General features: G+C 39.5%; 1 protein-coding gene across 1 annotated transcript in view; it reads right to left on the bottom strand.

Annotated features, from left to right (window-relative positions):
- Nucleotides 1–2383: 2383 nt before the first annotated feature.
- Nucleotides 2384–26426, bottom strand: part of galt (galactose-1-phosphate uridylyltransferase) — a 37213-nt gene continuing 13170 nt past the window's right edge. The window contains exons 7-11 of the mRNA XM_074616855.1: nucleotides 22726–22848; nucleotides 15487–15619; nucleotides 13377–13460; nucleotides 3928–4082; nucleotides 2384–3003 (exon numbers count right to left, since the gene is read on the bottom strand). Coding sequence (XP_074472956.1) covers nucleotides 2896–3003; nucleotides 3928–4082; nucleotides 13377–13460; nucleotides 15487–15619; nucleotides 22726–22848 — 603 coding nt within the window. The 3' untranslated portion in view covers nucleotides 2384–2895. The remainder of the gene's footprint in view (nucleotides 3004–3927; nucleotides 4083–13376; nucleotides 13461–15486; nucleotides 15620–22725; nucleotides 22849–26426) is intronic.

A 26426-nucleotide genomic window follows, 5' to 3' on the forward strand; every position in this document is an offset into this window, starting at 1 on the left:
CTGAAGGAGGACAGGTTTACAAGCATGTATAGATGCTTTTAGTTCAACTGATAAAAAGAAGGGAGGATAAACTAAGGCTGAGTCGAGCCTAAATTGAGCTCATCCGCCTCACTTTTTAAGCAACACTACCATCTGCTGTTGTCATGGTGAGAGCACACCTCATTTAACACGTCAACGTGGCATTTTTATTTGCATGGTTTACCTGATAAACACAAGTCGGCTTGTTTTTCACCCACTCACTTGTAGTGCTTGGTGTAAAATGGCTGGAGGATGCAAGTATCTTAATCCACATGAATCCTCTAGCTCACTGGCTTAGTCCACCTCCTCTCCAGGACTCTCAGTAATCCCTTCAGGCTTGTTATTAGTTACACAGTATTTATTTGATTCCCCTGCATACGTCTTGCTAGAAACAGCAGTCATTTATAATGAAGTAATTAGAATGAACATGGAACAAGTCTTCATGATTTCAACATGTGAAATCCGCATTGCTCTGTTTAAAAACTCCACAGCACGCTCTTCTGTATCACACTGAAGTCATTATCGAGCCTCTGCTGTATGGTCAGAGTCCTATCCTCCCACCAGTGGAAACTACCATATCTCTGCTGGTTTACACTCTACACACTGATGTTTTTCTATCCACACTTCCTTAGTTTGAACAACACTCATTGGTAGTGTGATTTAGTAATGAAACTTGAAGGATTCACATTCAAAGGCTGTCTTTAAACAATACTCGCATACCCATATGCACTTTAACACTTTAAATTAGGGCTGTCAAAGTTACCGTGATAATAACGCGTTAAAGCAAATTCGTTTTAACGCCATTCATTTCGTTAACGCATCAACGCAATTTGCGATTTTTTTGGTTGTACCGGGCTCAGCTAGAGGGAAGATAGTGGTATCATATGAAACTAGAAAACCTAAGGAATCCATTGGTACCAACCATGTCATGCTAGCTTGTTGCAAAGGAGGCTAAATAACGCTGGCTAAAAAAGACATGGCCATTTTCAAAGGGGTCCTTTGACCTCTGACCTCAGGATATGTGAATGAAAATGGGTTCTCTGGGTACCCACGAGTCTCCCCTTTACAGACATGCCCACTTTATGATAATCACATGCAGTTTGGGGCAAGTCATAGTCAAGTCAGCACACTGACACACTGACAGCTGTTGCTGCCTGTTGGGCTGCAGTTTGTCATGTTATGATATGAGCATATTTTTTATAGTAAATGCAGTACCTGTGAGGATTTCTGGACAATATTTGTCATTGTTTTGTGTTGTTAATTGATAAATCAATAATAAATATATACACACATTTGCATAAAGCAGCATATTTGCCCACTTCCATATTGATAAGAGTATTAAATACTTGACAAATCTCCCTTTAAGGTAGGTTAAGGTTTTGAACAGATAAAACCTGTGCGATTAATTTGCGATAAATCGTGATTAACTAAGGACAAGCATGCGATTAATTGCAATTAAATATTGTAATTGATTGACAGCCTTTCTTTAAATAAAGTTGAACCTATATCCTTTAGCATGTTGACCCTGTGAAAAAGGCACGTTTGAGATGAGTAAGAGGGAAATGTCTGGCTGTTGCCTGATCAAAAAACCTCACCTGTTCACCTGTTAACAAACACATGTTGTGTGGTTGATAATAAGAATAACGAGAAGTGCACACGGAGAGCGCAGACCTCCGCTGCCACCTGATCTCGTCTACTTTCCAGACAAAGCACAGTTCATCTCAAATGAGCTTAATATCTCCATTCAGTCTCTGTCTCTGTCTCTGTCCATGGTTCTGAAACACTGAAACCCAGGATCCCTGTCTCTCTCCATGGTGCTGAAATAATCAAACCCAGGATTTGCCTCAAATCAATCCCTCCTTCATTCATTTAGCTATCCTCTACCCCTTTCTCATGATTCAGTGTTATTTTGCATCACCCATGTGTCAAATAAGTATATTTATCACATCTGCCAGCACAGTAGTGTAATGTGGATACCACCAACGTATACCAAACATTCTAACAATCTGTATTTTATTCTAGACCTATTCCAACTTTATTATCAGTGTGTTTTAAGTATTTCAACCTCTGAATATGGTGTTGTTTGTTTGACAACCGGCTCAGAGATGGCAAGGCTCCAGCTCGGCTCTGATTGGTTGTTTTCCTCCGGTTTGTGAAATCTTGCAGATGCCATTAGGAGCACCGGAGGACACAGAGGCACATGATTTTTTTCAGATTACCGGTCTCATGCTCTACTGTCAGGATATATTGATCGTTTTCTAAAAAAAAAATATATTTTTTAAATCATATTTGCTCCATTTCAGCTTTAAGCATTAAGCATTACAAACTGTCACACCTCTGAGGCCGAAAGCTGTCAAACAGTTAACTACTTCAAGAATTATTTATTGTCCGTGTAAAAACATTCACAAGAAACAAAAAGGCATTCATTTGAATCACAAATAACTCCTTGTGTTGTTTGGAGAAAAAGCTTTGTGGTTGAAAGGCGTCCAACGTCACGAAACAACAAACAAAGTTTGTTTAATTTCAACAGAAGGGGACAGAGGAAAAAAGAATAATGTTCTCTCATTATCTCCCTGAAACATGGACGAGGAGTTCCATAGCACATTTTTTGTTTAAGGTCCATTTCTTAATTATAGTAGTACCAGCTTTGATACAGATATGTATTGAAAATATATGCATATTTAGAAAGTAAGAATATCTGAAAGCCCCGTGTTCGCAAAGGCACTTTAACATGTTGCACCACTTCAGAGGATTTGCATATCGTGAAGTTTAAATGTCATTTCTGCGGTACTTCCAAAACAAAAGCAACAATCGTATATTTCCAAAAAGCATACTGTGGTTTAAATAAAGCAGTATTTTCCCCGTCTCTACAAAACATCAAACAGGTTGTTTCACTTTTCCTGCATCTTCTTTCTCTCCTCCTTTTTCTAGGTTCTCCCTGGTTTTATAGTGCTCTTCGGGTAGATTCCTTAGCTTCTCAGCAGCCTAAAAATACAAGAACACAGCAGTGCCAAGCTTTTATACAAGTTTTTTTTTTTTGGGTATTTCTGCCTTTTTTATGTTAAGTGTGAGACAGATAGACACGAAAGGCAGGGGAGAGAGAGGGGATGACATGCAGCCTGGGATGAAAACAAAGCCCCTAACATCATATTGTAAATCGTACTACTTTAAATCAGTGGAAATAACAAATGAATGACACAAAAAAAATCAAGAAACATCTTTATAATAAAGGCCAGTGTTGTAGTCAAGACCACCTAAACCGAGACCAAGTCAAGACCAAGACCAAACCGTAAGCACTCCTAAAATTAATCTGAAATATCCACATGAAAACACCTACAGAAAACAAATGAAGATTCCTATTCATTTTCCCTTTTTATTGCCAAATACTGTAAGTTTACCATGAGAAATGTATTGATAAAATAATCCAAAGACATTGCATAGGTGAATTTTATGTGTGGGGATTTTCCTTCGTTTTCTATGAGCAATCTCAGTAATGATGTTAAAAAACAAATCCAACAATACACAGGCAATTTAGTGATATCCCTGCAGTTGTGTTCTTGACCAGTCATGAAGTGCTCTTTGTCTGAGACAAGACCAAGCAAAAATGCGATCAATTCTAAGACGAGACCTTCAAAAAGTGGTCTTGAGACCGATCCCGAGTACAACAACACTGCTAAAAGCCACAAGTTTAATCTCTTAGGTTATGAATGTGAATCTCTATCTGCTCTCTTTACTGCCAGAAGCTCCAAATAACACCAACTCGATGCATGAAATGTAATCTCAACAGGGTCCACTGAAGGAATAGTAATTATTTATCGACAATATGTACTGTGTATTGCAGAACATACATAAGTCAGTCTCTTTGCTGTATCGAGCTGGGTTTACACATGTGTATGTTGCATTATTCACCTGTTCAGGGGTGAGGTCCCGTTGCTCCTGGGCGAGCATCTCGTACCCGACCATGAACTTCTTAACTGTGGCCGAACGCAGCAGAGGAGGGTAGTAGTGAGCGTGCAGCTGCCAGTGAGAGTTGTCTTCCTTTAGATGGGGGCCAGTCGGGGCTCCTGAGTGAAGAGAGGGAGACATGAGACTGGAGACGCAGAACCAGCTTTACTCATCCAGTCGATCAGAGGCTGTGTTCACACTGATGGCTGGTGAGCAAAGGCTTTTACAGTCTTAAAGGGTTTTATTGACAACAATTTTTTGTAGGCTAAATTTTTTTTTTCTTAAAATAATACATCCACAGAGCTTTTAGAAAGGTGCCGAATAAAAGTATAGCTTTTCTTGAAAGAAAATATTATGATTGTGAATTAATCATTTAAAAAAAATTTGGCGGGTCCAAAATTAATGTTTTGTTTATTTCTGTGGAAGATATCTGACATTTGGTTCCCACTTCTAAAAAGGCTTGTGAGCCAATAGTAAAGTGACGCTGGTATCACGTGTTTTCAGTTTGTGTGGAATAAACAGTTAAATGGCTGAGATTGATAATGAGTGTCTGGCAACGACTTGTTGTGAAGTAAATGCAGTGGATCTGGGGATGGAGAATTTGACATCTAGTGGCTGAATGTTATCAATAACACTTTTAAATATTATATTTGCGATTGTATAGTAAAATTGTACAACAGGACACCAGGCATATTTTCCCGTCATCAGTTTAAACACTGTTTTATGTTAGTGTGCAAGGTATATTGAGGTGTGGGTAACCATAGCAACAATACTACTACCTTCATGCAATGTTACAAGTTAAGTCTCACTGGTGAAACAAACCAAATCATGACTGAAAAAATAACTTTTGCAAATATGTACACAAAATAGAATGACCGCACAGTCGACCACTAAAGGCTAATTACAGATATGCATAGCCAGGACACAGCCAGCTCATTTATCTCTCTGCCATCCACACCACATGAACAAGGCCCTCTACTCTGCTCATTAACGCCTTCGAGCTGCAGACCAGAAAGCCCCCTATCAGGAGGCTAACAAGATAAATTAAAGAAGCAGCCAGTGTTGACTCTGCGGGCAAATAGAGCAGTAATCTTACAAGTGTAATAAAAAATAAAGATTTTATAGCGATGAAGTACTTTTGGTGAGGAGGAACCGATGATCCATTCTTTCGGGCGATTGTTTGTTTTATATCGCCACCGCTGAGAAATCTCCACTCTGATTAGCTGACAGGGGTCTACTAAATTCTGGTAACTGGACAGTATAACCAGACACCACTGGTGAGGCGTTAAACAGCCAAATGAGAAACGTTCCCTCTTTTTTTTTCCCCATGCAAAATGTTTTTTAGGAGTTTTTATTTGTAAAGATGGAGAATGTTGTAGGTTGTAAATAGTACAAAGCCCTCTGAGAACTCATTGTGATGATTGTGGGCGTTCAGCTGGGTTGAGATCATAGACCGTATATAAGAAGTGGACGTAGTCACCGTGACGACACCCATTGGTTTGTGGACTACAGCTTTGAAGCCTCGAGTTTGGCATTTTGGCCTTTGCCATCTTGGTTTTTGGCCGTCGCTATCTTGTTTTTTGCAACCAGAAGTGACACTAGAGGGTGGAGCTAAGTACAACCATTCATGAACTGAAAACACACTGTGAAAGGGTTAAAATTGTAAGACGAAAACACGGAAAAATCCCAGACCTAACAACGCCGTGGTAGTGACCAGTAGCCACGCCCGAAAGCGTACCCTGCTTTATGGTCTATTTGACTCTAAATGGGACCATAATTTAATAAATGAACATCATGCTGTATTGAAGATGACTTGAAACTAGTGATTGAGACCATAAACTCATGTTTACAATGTTTACTGAGGTAATAAATCAAGTGAGAAGTAGGCTCATTTTCTCATAGACTTCTATACAATCAGACATCTTTTTGCAACCAGAGGAGTCGCCCCCTGCTGGCTATTAGAAAGAATGCAATTTTAAGACACATCCGCATTGGCTTCACTTTTCAGACCTGGAGGTTGCACACTGATATTTGGTTAACACACTCTTGATTCACTCGTGATTACTGAATGATCATTAACATCACTACCTCACTAAATCCACCTGTTGTTTCACTGTTGCCCACTGTTTGAGATCTGGTCAAGGCCATAGTATTCCATTCACATCATTTGTATACTCACCATCTAGAAACCCCTCTTTTAAATGTTAAATAGAAGCATCTACATTCATCGTGTTTTTCTTCTTTTTTTTTTATTCAGATTTTTTCCTCTAATTTGTCACCATCTATATCTAACTTGACAAAACTTGCAGATTGCTGCATGAAAAATAGCACTATTACAAAACTCTCATAAACCTCTCAAGAGGGTCATCACAAAGGATACATTTTTAGTGCTTTGTGACTGTATTTAACATTTAAATACCGTCTTTGTTGCCTGTGATGCTTGCTGATCTTAGTGGGAGGTGATTAGTAGTAGACGTAGAAACATTTCTCTCTTTAAAAAAAACACAATAGCCATTCAAAAATAGATCCACCACGGACACATTGTATTCACAATAAAAGCTTTTCCTTTAGAGCCAGTTTCCTGACAATGGAGTCTGATCAGACACAGATAGAGACGACGGGAGGTAGACATAAAGCAAACTAATGGATGGTAAAAGAAAAAAAAGGAAGAAGAAAGAAAAGACTGAAGAGGCCAGATAAGGAATGAATAGAGACATATGCTCCTATTAGTACACAATTACCTACTTTTAAATTGTTTTTGAGAGTGCTTGGGTCTGCTGCATGTGTGTGTGTGAGAGCATATAAGAGAGTGCATATTTTAGAATGAACTTAGAGGTATTGCTGGATAGGGGATCACCGATTGTAACAGTTTCTGGCATCAGTTTGAGAGACAAATCACAGTACTGCACGTTTTCTACTACTTCCATATATCTAGGATGTTATGCACATCTGTTTGTGCCCCTACATGTCTATCTGTCTCTCTCTGTGTCCTAGTCCTTCACCCAGCCAGTTAATACAGTCTCTAATGTGCTGTGTGTTTTCCTCCTGAAGGAATAAGCAGGTAGCTTTATCTAATCCGTGATTTCCCAGGTGACTCAAACACCATCCGACCGCTTCTATCTCCACACTGCCACTAATAAGCCTAGCCCCCAAAATAAGAGCTGGCTGCTTCTAAATGAGCTCAAATAAAGCACAAACACAGATGGGGAGATAAGGCTACTCATTATGAGAGCCAGGTCGGTGTGTGTGTGCGTGTGTGTGTGTGTGGATGAGAGTGTGTGTTTCCAAATGAGATGGTCAGTGTATGCAGTATGTCCATGTGTGACAGACACACTGTGTGTTAGCTCACTGCAGTACATCAATTATAATCTCAGCAGTCTCTTTTCCCTTAATCCCCCTTGATGAAATTAAAATAATGCCAATGTTTTGGGAGTTGAAAGTTCTTTTGTCAATAAAAAAAAAAAAAAAGACCATGGACATATTCCTGCAAGACGAATAATAGAAAACACCAGAGTATTAAGATGGTTAACATGTTGCATTACACATTGTCAGAGGATCATTAACCTGTTTTTGGCAGTGAATATTTAGGGCTATTTTTTGCAACAGTGGGAATTAAGCAACTCATTTAGCTCTTATTCACACTACAGGTGGCATATTAAACTAAAAGATCCACATATTGCAGGGTGCTATATCCAAAATGTTGTTTTTTTTCTTTTTTCTGAGAGTCAACGTGCCTCCATGTACTGCCGGTGTGAGAGATTTTAGACTGAAAATAGTAGCCGTGGGTCCCCAAGAAAATGAATTAGGGCATACTTCTCTTTGCACCGCTTCCAGTAGGTCACTGTTGTACAGTAACTGGGCCAGACAGAGCTAAAGTTAGCTCACTTTAGACAAGGTAACTCTACTGTAGCTCAGTTAAAGTCATATGTGTTAAAATAATGTGCTATCAACAATGTCCTGACTGCTGGGTGCCATCCTAAATTGGTTGGTTAAGTGACATTATTCTGATGGAGATACTATAAAGTAGGGGTGTAACGATACATCGATATGGATATCAATTCAATAATCGACGATCCAATATCATCGATGCAAAGTGAAAACATCAGTATACTGTATTGTCCTCTTTAAGATATGCCTTTATTTTGAAATTATGGCACGTCTGTGTCACCATTTCCATCCAAGCGCACCTCTTTCCTAAACATTCAAACAGTGTTTAAACATGAACAATTTGACACTTTATAGTGAACCGCAGGAGGTTTATTTTTATTAATTTTATTAAAAAATAATTAAAAAATGTCTGGAAGAGCACACTAATAAAATTGTCAAATCATATTTTAGTTGTTTTTTTGTGAGTTGGTTATAAATATAACTCATTGTTGATCGAATCAAAATCGTATCGTGGCAGACTTTGCTATATCAGCAAATATCGCTTGCGATTTACACCACTACTGTAAAGGTGTAATTTTAATGTATTGTTAGCCATTTCAAAATTTTATTTGCTACTTATATTTACCTCTTTTTTGGCAGATGTTTCTCCCCATTTCTCCCCCAGCCTTGTGAAAAAAAAAATTCTGTTTCCCACAGAAAATAAGGTGAATCTACCAACTACCTGTCTACAGTATAACCTTCAACACATTGCTGTATGAGTTTTAGTCTAAAACACACACAAGATTGAAGCCAAAACTTAACACGAGATCTGTAGGAGCCTTCACCACAGGCAACTTTAGACTTTAGAGATTTTACTTCAAAGATTTGATGTCTGATAAAGTAAAAAGAAGAAAGTGAGTCGATGCCTGTGTCCTCTCATGCCCCCTGTCCTTTACGCCACACTACAGTTTAAGTCTATCATCTCTCTTTTTAAAATCTTTCACGTGGGCTGCCTTGCAAAAAAAAAAAAAAAAACAGACTGGCAGCAGCATGTCAGGGACCCAAGTCATAAATGCTCATAAAGCTTTACAGCGCTTCGTTCTCTGAAATGAATCTGAGACGTTATGATCAATACAAATGATCTCTCTTTAACAAACTTCAATTTGGATTAGTCTCTTCCTGACTACGGCGCTGTAGACTAAATTAAACAGGATTGATTTCAACCTCGTTGTTAGTCCCAATTAGTCAGACTATGTGCACACCTCACTGGCCTGAGGCGGTTCATGAAAGATGAAGGAGATCACAAAAAGCCCATCAATTGGGATCGGAGGAGTAAAAAAAAGAAAAAGACAAAACGACAGAAGAAAGGAAAACTTGTTCACACGCACAACCGCAAAGATCTTACAGTGAGAAAGAGGTATACAGCCTGATGAATGGATTTTATCAAAACTATTGAGTAGGTTGCCCCTTATCATTTGTCTATGCTGCAGGCAGACATCATTAATAGTTAGTAATAAAGTTTTCTTAGATTTATGAAAGTTCTCTTCAAACATCGGCAAACTCTGAGGCTTTTGTATTTTATATCTGAACTAGACTAAGAGCCATGATAGTGGCTCTGTGAGGCTGGTTATAAGGCAGTGGGCAACCTCCAGGTCTGAAAAGTGAAGCCAGTGCGGAAGGGCCTTAAACTTGCATTCTTTCTAATAGCCAGCAGGGGGCGACTCCTCTGGTTGCAAAAGATGTCTGATTGTATAGAAGTCTGTGAGAAAATGAGCCTACTTCTCACTTGATTTATTACCTCAGTAAACATTATAAACATGAGTTTCTGGTCTCAATCGCTAGTTTCAAGTCTTCTTCAATACAGCATGATGTTCATTTAGTAAATTCTGGTCCCATTTAGAGTCAAATAGACCATAAAGCAGGGGATGCTTTTGGGCGTGGCTACCTTGTGATAGACAGGTCGCTACCACGGAGTTGTCCGGTCTGGGTGTTGTCCGTGTTTTCGTCTTAACAACTTTAACCCTTTCACAGTGTGTTTTCAGTTCATGAAATTTGATTTTAGCATTGCAACATTAGCTCCACACTCTCGTGTCACTTCTGGTTGCAAAAAAACAAGATGGCGACAGCCAAAATACTGTACTTGAGGCTTCAAAACAGCAGTCCACAAACCAATGGGTGACGTCAGGGTTACTACGTCCACTTCTTCCAAACTTTCTTTCTGGAGACCCCTGTTTGAAAAATGACAAACCTTCGCAACCCAATTCACAATATAGGCCTTATCTATAAATTGTGAGGAGAGCAAATTTGTGCGTAAATGAACGTTCCTGACTATTTTTCCACATCACCTTATCTTATCTTGAATAGGTAAACTAGCTATTTCAAAGAGATACGTTTGATAAATCCCAACTTCCTTTTATGCATGTTTTATTGAAAAAAAATATACACATGCTAAATACTTTAAAAATTAGACCACATAAATGCATTTAGGTGGAGTTAACAGTCTTTTTCCTCTCATCAGAAAATAAACAGAATGTACACTAGCCTTAGATTCAATATTATAAGTAGGCCACAATTATCAGAACAATACAAAGATTCAGGCTCCCATATGGCACAAAGGTGTACTGCAAATATAAATGTTAAGTAAAGATTATGGAAGAAATTATGCAAATTTATTATGCGACCCCAAACAAATCTTCTGCGACCGTCTTGTGGGTCCCGAGCCAGTCTTTGGGAATCACTGGTCTATGATACAGCTGTGCTTTGAGCTAACTTTAGCATGCTAACATATTCAAAGTGGCAATGCTAACATGATGATGTTCATCATGTCATCTTAGTTTAGCGTGTTAGCACGCTAAAGCCAGCTAATTAGTACTTGAGCACAGAAATAGGCCTTATGTCTGTCGGAGAAACCTGCCCTATGTGTACAAGTTGTCTTGGTAGTGCATCTAGATCCATGCTGCAGTGTTTATGTTCTGAATAAGAATGCCTTAGTCAGTGAGCATTTGAGGTTTCCTTTCTGTGAAACAACTCAGCGGGATGCAACTGCATGCAGGGATTGAACCTGCAACCTTTAGCTTAAACAAGGACCCCTCTGACTGCTCAGCTGTGATGACGCATGCTCTCCTTTCTGTCACACATCGCTCATCGCATCACTGCACTCTACTAACCTTTGTTCCAGTTTGAACCCGCTGCAAAGTGTTTTGTCTGACAGTGCTCACAATAGGCATCTCCCTGCACTGTCTCGGTACAGGTAAATATCAGCCAATGCCTACGCTGAGCTTTATATTCACAAGAGGAACAGATGTCTCGATGATGCAAACATCTTTCTTTAGTATAAAACTCGCAGTGTTCGGAGATCTATACAAAATGTGTTTGTCACTGCATGTTCTGTCAAAATGAAAAAGGTAATTTGGCCCTCATTGCAAAGATGACATCTACCAGCATTTTTTTGTGTATTTGCTTGCTTATTCAAATGCTCTCTGTCTTCTTACTGGTTATTTCAATTCCTCTGACTGTGGTGTTTTGCTGTGGTGCGAACGTAATGGGAACTACAGGAGAATGGGTGCAGACAAACGGCATTCACAATGAAAATAGCAACTTAAACTACCCCATAATGTAGTGTAGTGTAGATTTGTAGAAAGTCTTTTCACGTGCAATGCTTAAAGTACTTAAGTTAAAAGTTCTAGGAAATGATAAACAATGTCATGAATCCCAATTTTAATTGTTGAGATTAATATAAAGCTAGAGATATGTAAATTGTACATACTGTATCTGATGCGTAATCTGATGCGTGAGTGTAAAATATCCAGCAAAAAAAAGAGATTAAAACCACTGGGTTGGGTAAATTAGCATTAAAGCTGCTCTAATCAATATTTTCAGCAATGGATCAAATGACTGTGTGTAATGTGAAAAGTGTCGCAGAGAATTATCACCCTACTCTGCAGTTTCTCTTGGCTCTACAAAGCGTTTTAGCATCTTTCAGCTCATTGTTTTGGTTTTGCGGCTCACAACTAAACTGTTTTGGATCTCAACGCTCTCGTCAGCATATATTTCAGCAGCAACAGGCAGCTGTAGAGACTCTAGAAACCCAGTATACAATGCCTTCCCGTATCAAATGGTACACAGACAACGGTACCAACTAGGTATTAAACATAGTGGACCAATTTACAGCTAAAGAGCCAGATATTTCTCTAGGGAGTTGGTGGAGACCAAAATAGAGCTAAAAGCAGAGTGATTATTGGATTAATATTCATCAGGTGGAAAGACACACGACTCCAAATGAATGCTAATGTTGCTACGTATCTGCTCAATGTTTAAATACCATAAACTGTATATGTAGATGGACGACATGACAGCTCCCTAAAAGTGAAGCCAAAACATTTTGTTTGCCCCCTGGTGGCTGGCTGCATAATTTTTTTCCCGAAAGTTGGTTTCTGTCATTTTAGGTAGTTCTTATGATGCTAACGTATGTTCAAGTGTATTTGTGTTTAATTAGTTATTGGATGCTTTAAAAAGGGGGTGAGACATAATGATTGACAGCTATGATTCTCTCTCTCTCTCTAACAAGCTGAGGCCATGCTCGACTCGCGATTGGTTCAGACGGGTGTATGGGCGGGACCGAAATACCGCGACTCCACCGTCCAATCACTACTGTGCGGGCTTCAAATGACAAACGCAGCTCCCGTATCCGGGATATTTTGGTTTCACTTCTGTACAGTGGGAGGAAGTGGGGAAGCGTCATCCCAACTTTACCCACAGTCAGTCAGCGTATTTACTATAATACACTGAACTCTATTATAAGCCAATGAGGACTTGTTAACCCTGCCATCATGCACACAAGACTATTGAGTTTTTCTACTCCTCCATGGTACTTTAACTGATGGTGAAAGCCTGGAATCACACCATGAGTGCTCTTAACCTGTGAGAACTCCTGCTTTTCTTCGTGGTGATGTATGTGACAAAACGTTAAATATGCTGATGTGACTGAGTGTGCATTGAAGTGGTAATAAGTGGGTGACATCCGAGCTGAGAGTTTCTCGTTTGTCAATTAATTACAGATTGAAACTCAACACGAGTTATCTAACCTTCAGGGAACGCACGCTGCACCTTAATTTAAACGCATCTTTCCAGTAACATTGGACAAGCTAATCAATATTCATGTGATATTAATGCCATGTTGGTGCATGGTGTGAGCTAATTTAAAAAATATGCTCGAGAAGAAAAAAAAAAACTAGTCTTTTAAAATCTTGACTGACATACTTCATGACTGACATTTGCAGATGATGACACAGATGAGCACACTGTTACTGGGAGTGGAGTTCACATATCAAACTGACTAAGTGAAATTGTTTATAGCTGGCCTGATATGTAAACAGCCTCCAGTATTTGTGTTCCAATCCATCCACAGATTCTTGTATATTTAGATTAAAATGATCTTTAATCTTCCCCACCATCTGTCCCTCCCTCCTTCTGTCACTTTACAAAATCAACTTTAAACAGGTTATTTAAACTTTGTTTTCTTTTTAACCCTCTCACTCTTGTCTTACCGTGCCAGCCCATGGAGTAGGGGAAAGAGATTTCAAACAGATTGTCATACTTGGTCATCAGTCGCTTCATAATGTCAGCCAGACCTGATAAACAGACAGACAGACAGAAGAGAGGGAGATGAAGTGAGAGAATATTATTTCTATTTGTTTTGTTGGTGTGCGTGTTGTTAATAATGAATAGCATGAGGAGGGCGAGCTGAAGCGAGGGCATGTGAGAGTAAAAACTAAGAAATAAAATTGAGAGGAATGTACGTAAGTAGGAGATGAAACATTTATTATTCTTGAAGGGTAATAAAATATATATAAAAAATGCCTGAATACATGACGAATAAGTCAGACGACCAGAGACGGATAAACAAGGTGCATAGGTGCATAAACAAACACACAAAGTTTCTGTCTGACTCTCAAACCGACAGGTAAAAAGCATCAGACTAGGGATTCAAATTTGAAGCAAGTTAATCGATCATCTGCAGTAATTCATAATTAAACATTAAAAGTGTATACATTATAAAAAGCATCTTTTTCCACCATGAAATCTTTATTTAACACTGGATTTGTGCCATTTACAGCTCAACCCAAATCAATTGGGTATTATGAATTGGGTAATACGTTGGGTATTTTGGATTATTATTAATTATTATTAATTAATTATTATTATTAAATAAACACACTGTTATTTCAGCCATGAATTTCAAAAAAAGAAATGAAATAAAGCATAAAAAAGAATAAATCAAAACAATAACTCAACATTTTTCAACAAACAAAAATCAGATTACGGCTATTTTGAAGCCTCGAGTTTGGCATTTTGGCTGAAGTGATACGAGAGGGTGGAGCTAAGTACAACCAAATGCTCAATTAGGCGACCAATATGTTACAATTTACTTTCATGAACTGAAAACACACTGTGAAACAAAGTTATAAGATGAAAAAACGGACATCTCCCAATGTCGTGGTATCGACCTGTCAATCACAAGGTAGCCATGCCCTGAAGCATCCCCTGCTTTATGGTCTATTTAACTCTAAGTGGGACCATAATTCACTAAATGAACATCATGCTGTGTTGAAGAAGACTTGAAACTATCGATTGAGACCATAAACTCATGTTTACAATGTTTACTGAGGTAATAAATCAAGTGAGAAGTAGGCTCATTTTCTCATAGACTTCTATACAATCTGACTTCTTTTTGCAACCAGAGGAGTCGCCCCCTGCTGGCTATTAGAAAGAATGCAAGTTTAAGGCACTTCCGCATTGGCTTCATTTTTCAGACCTGGAGTATGCCCACTGATATCTGGTTAACACACTCTTGATTCACTTGTGATTATTGAATGATCATTAACATCACTACCTCACTGAATCCACCTGTTGTTTCAAATGGCTGCAGTCACTACTGACTGTTTTTCTGTGTTGATTCTTCTCCCTTGCCAAGTGGGAAATGGCGGTAATGGGCCGTGTCTCAGAAGACACCTATCCCACTGATCCGTCTTATCTATGTGCCCTGGACTTCACACCTTCACTACACCGAAGCTAAATCAGCTAAACAGACTCTCAGCTGTCAACAGAAGTCTTCCAAATGAGCCCGTATAGTGCAATGGTGTTTGTCCTTGAGAGGGAATGATAGGTAATCTCAACAGATCTCCTCGATTTTAAGAGAATTCATTCTCAGGCAACAACAACAACATCTGCCGGAGTCATTTAAACACTATAATGGTAGAGAGAAAGGGAAGTGAAGGACCAATTTATTTAATGATTACCGAAGCATTTCATTGCTTTATAAACTATATAATATCGGGAGGGTTGACAGGAAACAAATGCATGCAAACACCATAAACTTCAATGTACCGGCTTTATTTAGCATAATGTTAGCTATGGAGACAGGCTTGAAACTATAGACATCATCCATTTATAATTAGCACGCAATAATTTAAACACTGGCCCATATTGTAAGAAGGTTTAGATGTAATAGTTTTATGGAGCTTGAACACACATGAGACCCCTTGGCCAGGAACCAGACCTGCAGCCTCCCCACTGAGCCACTGAGTCACCTTAAACTAATCTTAATTGCCTTAGCGCTCTCTCAGTCACTCTCTCTGTCAGTTTCTTCACACTCACCCTCCCTCTCCTCCGGTGTCAGGTCATTGATCCTGAGGACATGTCGTCGTGGTAACAGCAGTGTCTGGTAAGGCCACGTTGCCCAATATGGAACCACCGCCAGCCAATCAGAACTCTCCACCACCACACGCTCCTAGAGAAGAGACAAAATTAAAATGTTTTTGAATGAGCAGGGAAGCAATATTCAGGCGGAAACCTCTGGGTCTGAAAAGTGAAGCCAATGTGGAAGTGCCTTAAACATTCTTTCTAACAGCCAGCAGGGGGCGACTCCTCTGGTTGCAAAAAGAAGTCTGATTGTATAGAAGTCTATGAGAAAATGACCCTACTTCTCACTTGATTTATTACCTCAGTAAACATTGTAAACATGAGTTTATGGTCTCAATCGCTAGTTTCAAGTCTTCTTCAATACAGCATGATGTTCATTTAGTAAATTATGGTCCCATTTAGAGTCAAATAGACCATAAAGCAGGCTATGCTTTAGGGCGTGGCTACCTTGTGATTTACTGGTCTCTACCACGTCGTTGTTCGGTCTGGGAGTTGTCCGTGTTTTTGTCTTAGAACTTTAACCCTTTCACAGTTTGTTTTCAGGTAACTAACATTTTGGTCGCCTAAAAATGTCGGTTTTACTTGGCTCCACCCTCTCGTGTCACTTCTGGTTCCAAAAAAACAAGTAGGCGACGGCCGAAATGCACTTGAGGCTTCAAAACGGCAGTCCACGAACCAATGGGTCACGTCACGGTGACTACGTCCACTTCTTATAGACAGTCTATGGCAATATTATATTGTTCAGATATCCATGGTTCCCAGAGGATGACTTCTGTGATCTGACTTTCTTCTAGCATCACCATGAGCTTGATATTTGTGGCTTTTAGCACATTAGCATGATTTCCACAAATGCATTTTTACATAGGGTGCTGATTTCTAAACTTATTCAGAAGTGTTAAAACCAATGGGAACCAGTGATCCTGACCCGGAAAAAATCTGAAATTAGTGTATACAATCTGAGCAACAATATTGAACATCATTCAGCTGATTGAGCTCCTTGAACACATCTCTTCAGTGGATGTAAGTTCTTAAAAAACAGTTAGAGCCATCTTAGCAGTCAACTTGTCAAACCTAATGCTCCACATTAGAGAGGAGTCCAGGTCTCAGAACCATCTGCTACTACTTGACTTGTTGTCTCACCTTTTCTCATTTCACGATTTTGCTTCTCCTGTTTGTTTTTTCTTCAATCCTTCTCTTTTTATGTTTGCTCTATTTCTGGCAGTATTTCAGGTTAATTACTGTCAACTGTTTCAAAGAGGAATGTTGATGCAAAAAAGAGAGCAAATACATGAACTTGATCTTATTAAGCCACCTCAAAACATGTGAGCGACACGATTAAAAACAAGGAATACTAAGTATATATATATATATATATATATATATATATAAACAGAGTAAAGGTTGACTGAGCACGATCTTACTTTACAACAAATTGAGTTCAAAATGCTAATAAAACAGGTCAGTGGCTGTTTGCAGCATGAAGCCTTATTATCATAAACTGTTTAAATGCAGAATGTGTCAGAAGCTGAGATTTAACAAGCTGATGAGTGGGCACAAACACGACCTGACCTTGGTATTACAATCCATCAGAAATAGATTAGCTCAGTGTGTGTGTGTGTGTGTGTGTGTGTGTGTGTGTGTGTGTGTTTGTGTGTGTGCTAAACAGCAGCAGTAGGAATCTGGTGAAAGTCAGCTTCATACTAATCCCAAAATCACCAAAGAGAATCTCTCTCTCTGTTGTTTTACTTTGCATTGGATTTCAAGTAACCGCAAGTTAACATAATTTCCTGTATGCCTCAGTCTGATCACGAACTGAAAATGGGAAGGCAGGTGTGTAGAGGCCTCGGAGCATAAACAGCAATCTGCAGCAGCGTTGATCGACCGTAGAGCGTAGTTCTTGAAGCTGTTTCGATTGATTTTTTTTTGGCCACTTGGGGGCAGAAGAACCCAGCAACAAGCTGAAAAACACACAGTCCTGACAGATAATCACCTTTTATAAAGTTGTTATGCATACAACAGCCTGTTTACACAGACAGCAGACGGAGAGCAACCTTGGCATTCATGTGCTTTTGGCCACCTGATGGATGCAAGTTATATTCACTTTCCATCGAGCGCTGGTTTGGTCTTGAGCTGTTACATGCTCCACTATGTTCACTGGCTAACTTTGTCAGTTTGCTGTTTAGTACTGGGCAGGTACTGTAGGGGATTTATCAGAGCTAGTTTGCTGGAAAGAGCTGCCAAGCTGCTGCTGGAAACAGAGAGTGGTGAGACTGAAATGTACCATGAAACCAAAGCAATGAGCTAAAAGACGCTAAGTGATTGCCATGGTAGCTGTGTAACTTTGCCCAAGATAGGTTGTTTAGCTCAGCACAAGATTTGTAATATCACTTCATTTCTAGCTCTGGCTCTGTGTGGATTTTGCATTTATACTCTGGGTTTCCTCCGGGCATTCAAGTCTTCCGCCAAGAGAAAGTGTGTTTTGGGATTCCTCCTGCCATCACCCTTCACCGTGCCTCTGTAGCCTCAGATATATTGTGCCAAAAATCCATTGGCACATATTCCCACATGCTTTTTCAGTGTTCCAATGTTGTTAACTTGGTGTCAAGTGACTAAAAAAGGTCCCTTTTCTGGCTTGAATGCAGCTAATAGAATTCATATTGTTAGATGGAAACATGTGCATGGTTTATATATAAAAACGGGGGGCTTCCTCTTTTCACAATAATTGTATTAGATTTTTTTCTTATCTTGCAATTTTACTAGGGCTGTCAATTGATTAAAATATTTAATTGTGATTAATCGCAAATTAATCACACATTTTTTATCTGTTCAAAATGTACCTTCAAGGAAGATTTGTCAAGTATTTAATACTCTTATCAACATGGGAGTGGGCAAATATGCTGCTTTATGCAAACAAGTGTATATATTTATTACTGGAAACCAATTTACAACACAAAACAATGACAAATATTGTCCAGAAACCCTCACAGGTACTGCATTTAGCATTAAAAAAATATCAAAACATAACATGGCAAACTCAGGCCCAACAGGCAACAACAGCTGTCAGTGTGTCAGTGTGCTGACTTGACTATGACTTGCCCCAAACTGCATGTGATTATCATAAAGTGGGCATGTCTGTAAAGGGGAGACTCGTGGGTACCCATAGAACCCATTTTCATTTATATATCTTATCTCAAATGGCCAATGACAGTTTATCCTCACCAAAATTTTGCGAAAGTGTGGAGCGTTATTTAACCTCCTTTACGACCATCTAGTATGGCTGATAGTTGAATGAATGATGGTTGGTTCCAATGGATTCGTTAGGTTTTCTAGTTTCATATGATGCCAGTATCTTCACTCTAGCTTTGAGCTAAAAAATCGTTTGCGTTAAAGAAATTAGTGGCTTTAAAACTAATTTGCGTTGATCATCACGTTAACTTTGACAGCCCTAATTTATACAGTCACTTGTATTAACATGTGCTTGTGCTGTTCCGTGTGAACAGTAGGAAAACTAATTAAAAATTAAAAGTAAAAAAAAAAACTGCTTAGCAGTAACCAGACACCAATGCAAAGACAGAGTGTTTGGGCATCCTAGGCCACAAATCTCCCAAAGGTTTTGAACAAACTTGTCCATGCATTAGTGCATAATTAAGGCATCTACCGGGAATGCTGCTGTGTTTAATAACTGCGGAGGAAAACACGGAGTAATCTAACTGAATCCCAAAGTGTTGAGCTCTCTTAATGAACCGTACTTGCAGCATAGGATTCTACCTAGTGCCTGATGCAACAACACTTTGATATTGGAAGAATGAAAGAATGAAAAGGAGGAAATTAGCTTAATGTAATGTGTATCTCTAATATTTAGTGAAAATATTATGAGCTGACATATTATACTTCCTTCTAACTATTTTTTTTCTGGTCAAGATTTCAGCTTTCTCCTCCTCTTCAATCTCAACCTTCCGCACACTCTTTTTTTCCCCACCATATCCATCCTCTGCTGCCTTTAACGGGATTATAAAGAGAGCAGAAAGAAGATAGAAAAATAAGAGAGAAGCAGTGCGGAGAGGGGAGATTGAGGAGGAAGGGTGGAGTGAAGGAAGAGAGAGAGAGAGAGAGAGAGAGAGACGACGTGGAGGATGTCCTAAAACAGATACCTCCTGGACTGCAAATCCCAAAGAGTTTTATTCAATTAGCTTAGAAAGTTTTTGTTTCAAAGTCAAGAGTGTCACCGAGGAGCTGAACCTCAATTCAAACTCCTCCAAACACTGCAGTGGGCCAATTTACGGTCCTAACCTCAGGTCAGAGAGACAGGAGCAAAAAGAGAGAGAGACACACACACACACACATACACACTAGCGGACAAGAATAAGAAGTTTAAGGCATTCTTGCAAACACACACACACACACACACACACACACACACACACACACACTTGTGCCTCCACTCTGATTTTATAAAGGTCAGTTCCCATGAGCAGCTGTCTAGGTGATTCAAGTGTCTACTCTGCTCTTCTTGAAACCTTAATGCTATCCTTTCTCTCTCACACACACACACTCCCAGTAGACCACACAGGTATCAGCTCATTCCCTGAATGAATCAGTGGCTGCCTGATTTCTCTTTTCCCTTCTTGCCGCCACGAAAGAAGCAGCTTTAATTCAAGTGTAGAAAAGGAGTAGAAAGACCCTCCTCTTGAGACAGACCCTGAGTGGATTTCATTTCTTTGTGTGTAAAGTGGCTAATCAGTAAAAAACATCGGCTGTGATTTGTTCCAAGAAAAGAAAAACAGGAAAGAAGTTGCAGGTTTTTACTTCGTCCAAACTTTTCTTTACTGATTCTGTCCTGGTTATTATTGTCTGACATGAATGCTAAACTTGATAGTTTGATTTTCTCATCTAACTCTTGGTAAAAAAGGCTAGTAACGCATTTCCCAAAAATATCAAACTATTCCTTCAAAGGGCCAGTGCGAGGGATTTGGCGGCAACTAATAGCGGTGAGGTTGCGGATTGCAACCGACTGACACTTCTCCCGTGTGCCAGGCATGTAGGAGAACTATGGTGGCTGACGCAAAACTAATGCGAATGGCCCTATCTAGAGCCAGTGTTTGGTTTGTCTGTTCTGGGCTACCGTAGAACATGGCGACCGGCTCCGTGAAGAGGACTGCACACCGTATGTAGATATAAACGGCTCATTCTAAGGTAACGAAGACACAACGTTTCGTATTATCAGGTGGTTATACACTGAAGAGAACATACTTATTGACATTATATTCCATTTCTGCCAATAGATGTCCCTAAATGCTACACATAAAAGATAAAAGTTTGTATTTTCTTATTCTTTGGCTTCTTCAAAAGCTTTGAAGAGAGTTTGTTGAGACAAATTCATATTTCCAAGTAGGCAATATGAACAAATACTGAAATAAACTCTGAGAAAATGGTAGTATGTGTTTGTTTTTCAAGACTTCCTCTAGCAAACAACTCCAAAACTGCTAAAAATTAATAGCAAGGAAACCCTTGAGAAGAAAGGTGATAAAGTGACATCCATTTTATAACCTATTTAACAAAAACGTACAGTCTGTTCATTACTACTTAAACTCAAAGGACGACTTAGAGGTGGAGGCCTAAAAGGTAAGGTGATAAAGTGCTGCAAGTTAATCTCATTAGGACAAGATAAACTGGCAGCGCCTTTGATTGGCTTATCACCGGATAGACACAAAGTGAGCCCAGTTTCAAGCTGTGAATAGAACCTGAGATTTAAGTGTATTAAATAATAAAGTACCATAAGTAAGCCATCTCGCTACGGCTCCAGGTAGCGAAGCAGAGAAGTCAGATGGCTCTGTCAAGTTTAATTCTCCTGTAGAGAGTTGGTTCACGGTTTCCACCGAATGTCTGCTTACTAATTAGACATTTGCCAACATGCTTGATGCGCTCAGGGCTCCGTTGCTGACGCTCCACACACATGACTGGAAAATCATTCAAACACACACGCACGGTTAGTTTTCCTAATCTTCACGCAGGTTAAAGATGGATGCCGCAGCATTATGCTCATGAGCATATCTGCTGTCCAATGACACGCTCCGCTGACTGAAAGACAGGCAGAGTACACCGATGGGAGAAAAAAAGAGAAGGATGAAGTAAGAGAAAGAGAGAGGCGTGACGGGAAAGGGTGGAAGTAGATGGATGAAGGGCGAGACGATGAGGTGGTCATGGTGAGAAAAATAGTTTTGCAGAAATCTTGTATTTAGAGACATTTAAAGCATTCTTCCGTTTATTATAAACCATTATCACACAAAATGATTACCATACTGCTCATGGTCATCAAATCCAAATTTGAGTGAGATAATCAATTGGGCCATTCAAATTAAGCACTTAATTTAATCAAACATGCCTTTTAAGCCATGTGTTATTGTTTGATTCACTGTGTCTGACCTCTATAGCCTGGGAATTGTTGCACATCTTCCCACGATGCATATGTTAGAGAAGAGATTTTCTGGAATATAAACTGCACACCTCATTGACTGTTTTCTTGTAGTAAAATATCACCGTAAGGAAACAAAAAACTGCCTCCTCTGTATGATTGCTGAACGCGCTACCTGAATGTGAGCGAGCATCCGTCAAAACAGTGAGGCGACACACGTCAGCTAAAACCACAATATCACTCTATATTTCACCTGCTTGGCAGTAATGTTAGCTGACCAGACGAGGTCTCTCCATGAATCAGTGCTGGGTGCATGGGACACCGACCCGCAATGATTTATACGTGTAAGAAGTTACAAACAGTCCCTTTAAAGGTCTTATTGATAACATTTTTATGTAGACAAATACAACTCCAGAGATTTTAGAAAGGTGCCGAATAAAAGTATGGCTTTTCCTGTGAAAAATTATGATTGTGAATTAAGTATTTCTAACATTTTGGCGGGTCCAAAATTAATGTTTTTCTTTATCTCTGTGTAAGATATCTGACGTTTGGTTCCCACTTCTAACACGGCTTGTGAGCCAATAGTAAAACGACGTTGGTATCACATGGCTTGACGGTAAGTGCCTGGCAACGACTTGTTGTGAAGTAAATGCAATGGAACGGGGGAGGGAGAATGCGACATCTAGTGGCTCAATGTTATCAATGTTATCAATAGCACCTTTAAATGTAGCTTTTTAAATATTATTTGACTTTGTGTTTATACTGTATGCGTATAGTTGTACCTTTTTCTCAGCCTCTTGTTTGGTATAGTGCAGCAGCAGCGGTTCTCCATGTTTCTGATAGTAGGCTCTCTGACAGCGGTCTGACAGAGCAGGCTCATTAGGCAGGAAGTTGCTGGCCCACACCTGTGATATAACAGGAAGAATATGGAGGAAGATGATGATGAGACATAACAAAAATCGAGAAATCCTTACAGTGTGTGTATCACTCTCTCTTTAGAAAATTAAATGGGTGCTGTAACAAGCAATCTAGCCATGTTTTTCCGCGCTGCCCTGATTCCAAATGACCCCGCTAAACCTGCTATTTAATAGGGTTATTCATCAATACTATTCAATCAATGGATGTTTCACAGGTGCAGAGATTTCTGGGTTTCAAAAACCTGCTTTCATTTTTTTCCATTCAGTATTTTTAGATTGATAAATGTGTTTTCCCCTGCAGCCACTGGCTTTCATTTATTTCAATATAATGTGAAAATCAACTTGCAGACACTAAAACGTAATTGAGATAGGTACTTCATCACGGTGAGCAGCAAGGCTCCATGCACAGGCCCTGAAAACATATTTTCGGTTCTAAAATAAATGAACAGAATTTTTTTTGCCAAAATTGGAACAGCTGTGATTATTTCACGATTAATTTTTTTTTTTTTTGGGTCTGTGCTTGTGTCACTGGTCGGAAGTTGGGCGGGGCTCAGTTGGAAAAAGGCGATGTCACATATTTCCCTGCATCAATCGTGATTTAGCAACATTTGGATCAAAATTTGATGACTGTCGTTGGGTTGTTCGCCCATGTTGCCAGGCAACTGTCAATCAAATCTGACCAAACCACAACCACACAGTCCTGATGAAGCAGACTAGCTGATATTTTAAAAGTTAAACTCTTAATAAATAACACATTTGGATATTAAATGTTATAGATACATACTTAAAGAGGACCTATTATGCTTCTGTGCTTTTTCCCCTTTCCTTTAGTGTGTTATATCGTTTTTTAGTGCATGTGAATGTCTGCAAAATTACAAAGCCCAAAGTCTACGCCAAAGGGACTAAAGTCTAAAGGTTACTCTCCCCCACAGAAACACTGCTCCTGAACTACCTGAAATGCCTTGTTAGAAGTCCTGCCTTTTCTTCTGTAACGTGGTGATGTCACCAAGTCACACATTTGCATAATACCTGCCTATAGCGGCAAGCTTGGCACGCCCTCGAACAAAGCTAGTTTGGGCTGAAGCTGAAGCGGAGTGCACAAAGTTTGGTTCGGCTGACCAATCACAACAGTGGGTCAGCTGACCAATCAGAGCAGGCTGGGCTTTTTCTAGTAGAAACCCAAAATACAAGTATGCACCTGAAAATAAGGTCCTCTTTAAGATTTGAAATCAAGTTTTCAGGGTCTTTAAGAAAAGAATCGTATGTAGAGGCATACTCAAAATAGTCCAGGTTTAATGTTGTTTTAAGCCCCATATCTGCCACAGTGACACCTGCCCTGTCTCAATCTCTCTTTTCATCTACAGCCTCACAACCTTTGTGTTCCTCTGTAGCCTCCCTGCATTTTTCTGGAATTTGTCAAACCCCACTTAATGACCTCAGAGTTTCTTACCCTTTACAAGAACCCACTTCTGTTCCTCCCTACACAATGATCCCTCATTAATCCCGAGCATATGTACCAGCCACTTCCCCTCAGCCAGATCATCTATATAGCTCACTTGCTGTAGCGGTCCAGTCGTTCCTGTCTCTGCCAGACAGTTTTATTCCCTGCTCCAGTACACTTGCCTGTTTATCAGTTACTCATGTTACGACTGTGACCTGCTCTCTCGAACCTGTTGGCCTACAGCTACTGACTGGCTGCCCACCTATTGTCGAAGTGGATGTAGTGCCATTAACCTAACCAATCCTTCCTGTGTGTTTGCATTTAGGTTCTCATCCCGGTTGCCCAATACTTGGATTGTGACAGTATCTGCGTTTATGTCATTGTGTTGGTATTGGCGTGGTAATGGAGTTGAAAGTGTGGATCGATTATAAACTATATTGATTTGTATGTAATTTGGTCGCTACCACGCCGTTAACTGGTCTGGGAGTTGTCCGTGTTTTTGTCTTACAACTTTAACCCTTTCACAGTGTGTTTTCAGTTCATGAAAGTTGATTGTAACATTTTGGTTGCCTAAAAATGTCTTATTTACAGCTGTGTCAAACATTTTAGCCAACCAACACAACAACTGAACATGTCAGAGCACTCTTCCGTGCGCCCACAGAGACAGAAACACACTCACTGACCAATTTAGCTTTCTTGATTGTGATTAATAGCATCTCAATATCTAAAAGTTCAAAGCAGCTGTTTTGATATCTAACCGAGACAAACACATTGTTGAAACTTTTCCTCTCATCAGCCACCAACTGGCATTCCGTGGCAGACGGCATTCACTTTAAATGAGATGCTTGTATTAACAGTGATTGAAAAGGTAAACATCCCCAGAGAAAACAGACAGGTTTGATGCTCTAAAACAGAAGAGATGCTGTCGGTCATTTTCATTCCTGGAAAACATTCGTCTGCCTTAACAGCACTGCAGTTTATTTTCAATCACGCTTCGGAAAAAAAAACACTTTTAGGCTGCGGAATTAGCTTCATAATGTACTTCTACTGCATTTCAGAAAGCTCTTTATGGATAACGGTGAACATCACGACAGACATTCGGGTTATTTATGTTTGCACTTTATGGTGTTTTAATGGCCGTAAAAGCAGGGAAGGAGTGCCAAATGACTCTAACATGTAACTACTGACTCAAGGTGCATCATAAATTAGGACCTAAGATAACGGTTCCTGGGGTTTTCAATAGGAGGTATTTACATATGCATTTGTTATAATTAGCATCCAAACTAATAACAGCAGTGTATGCAGGAAAGCAAAACTAAATAGTGTAAAAGTATGCAATACATATGCATTATCTGATGAGTCAGACACCAGAATATTGATTAGTTATAGCTGCACTGAGGAGCAAAGCCTTGGACAGTTCTGGCCTCCATGTCGTCCATTAATTCCTGATAATGGACACCTCGTTGGGCATTATCCCTTACTTATACCATGGTCTGGGTGAATACTCGATTATGAATGGCTGCAGGGTGTCCATTAATTACTGATAATGTACATCGACCACGTAGTTCCAGTTAAACTGTCTGTTCACCGTTCTAAATGAATGCGCTGGCTACAAAATAATCTGAATATCCGGCCCAGTCACACAATAGTTCTTGAAATAGTCACGAAATTGAATGTATCGATTCGCGCACATAGACACAAATTTAAAAAATTGTTCCCGTGATGGCCAGCACGAAATCAATTTGTATGTAATCCACGTAATTGTTAACCTGGAAAGTATAAAGAGCAGCGAACAGGAGATCGGTGTTCGTATCCCATATGAAACCACAAGTCAAAGTTGATTTATTTGTCACATAACTTCCATACTTAAGTTACGGCACTTCTGAAGTTATTTTGACCCAAACCGCAATCTTTTCCTAAACCTAACTAAGTAGTTTTGTTGCCTAAACCTAATAAAGTCGATCTTTTCCCTAAACCAAGTACTTTTATTTTGAAAAGACTGGAGCAGAAATTGACATGTGCGTCACGTGTTGCTGGACATTTGTTGAAAGTCGTGCTGAGCGTCACAAAATGTACACAAATCAAATAGATTCAATTTTGCGACTATTTCACAAACTGCTGTGAG

The sequence above is a fragment of the Sebastes fasciatus genome, chromosome 19 (assembly GCF_043250625.1).
Source record: "Sebastes fasciatus isolate fSebFas1 chromosome 19, fSebFas1.pri, whole genome shotgun sequence".
Classification (NCBI taxonomy): Eukaryota; Metazoa; Chordata; class Actinopteri; order Perciformes; family Sebastidae; genus Sebastes; species Sebastes fasciatus.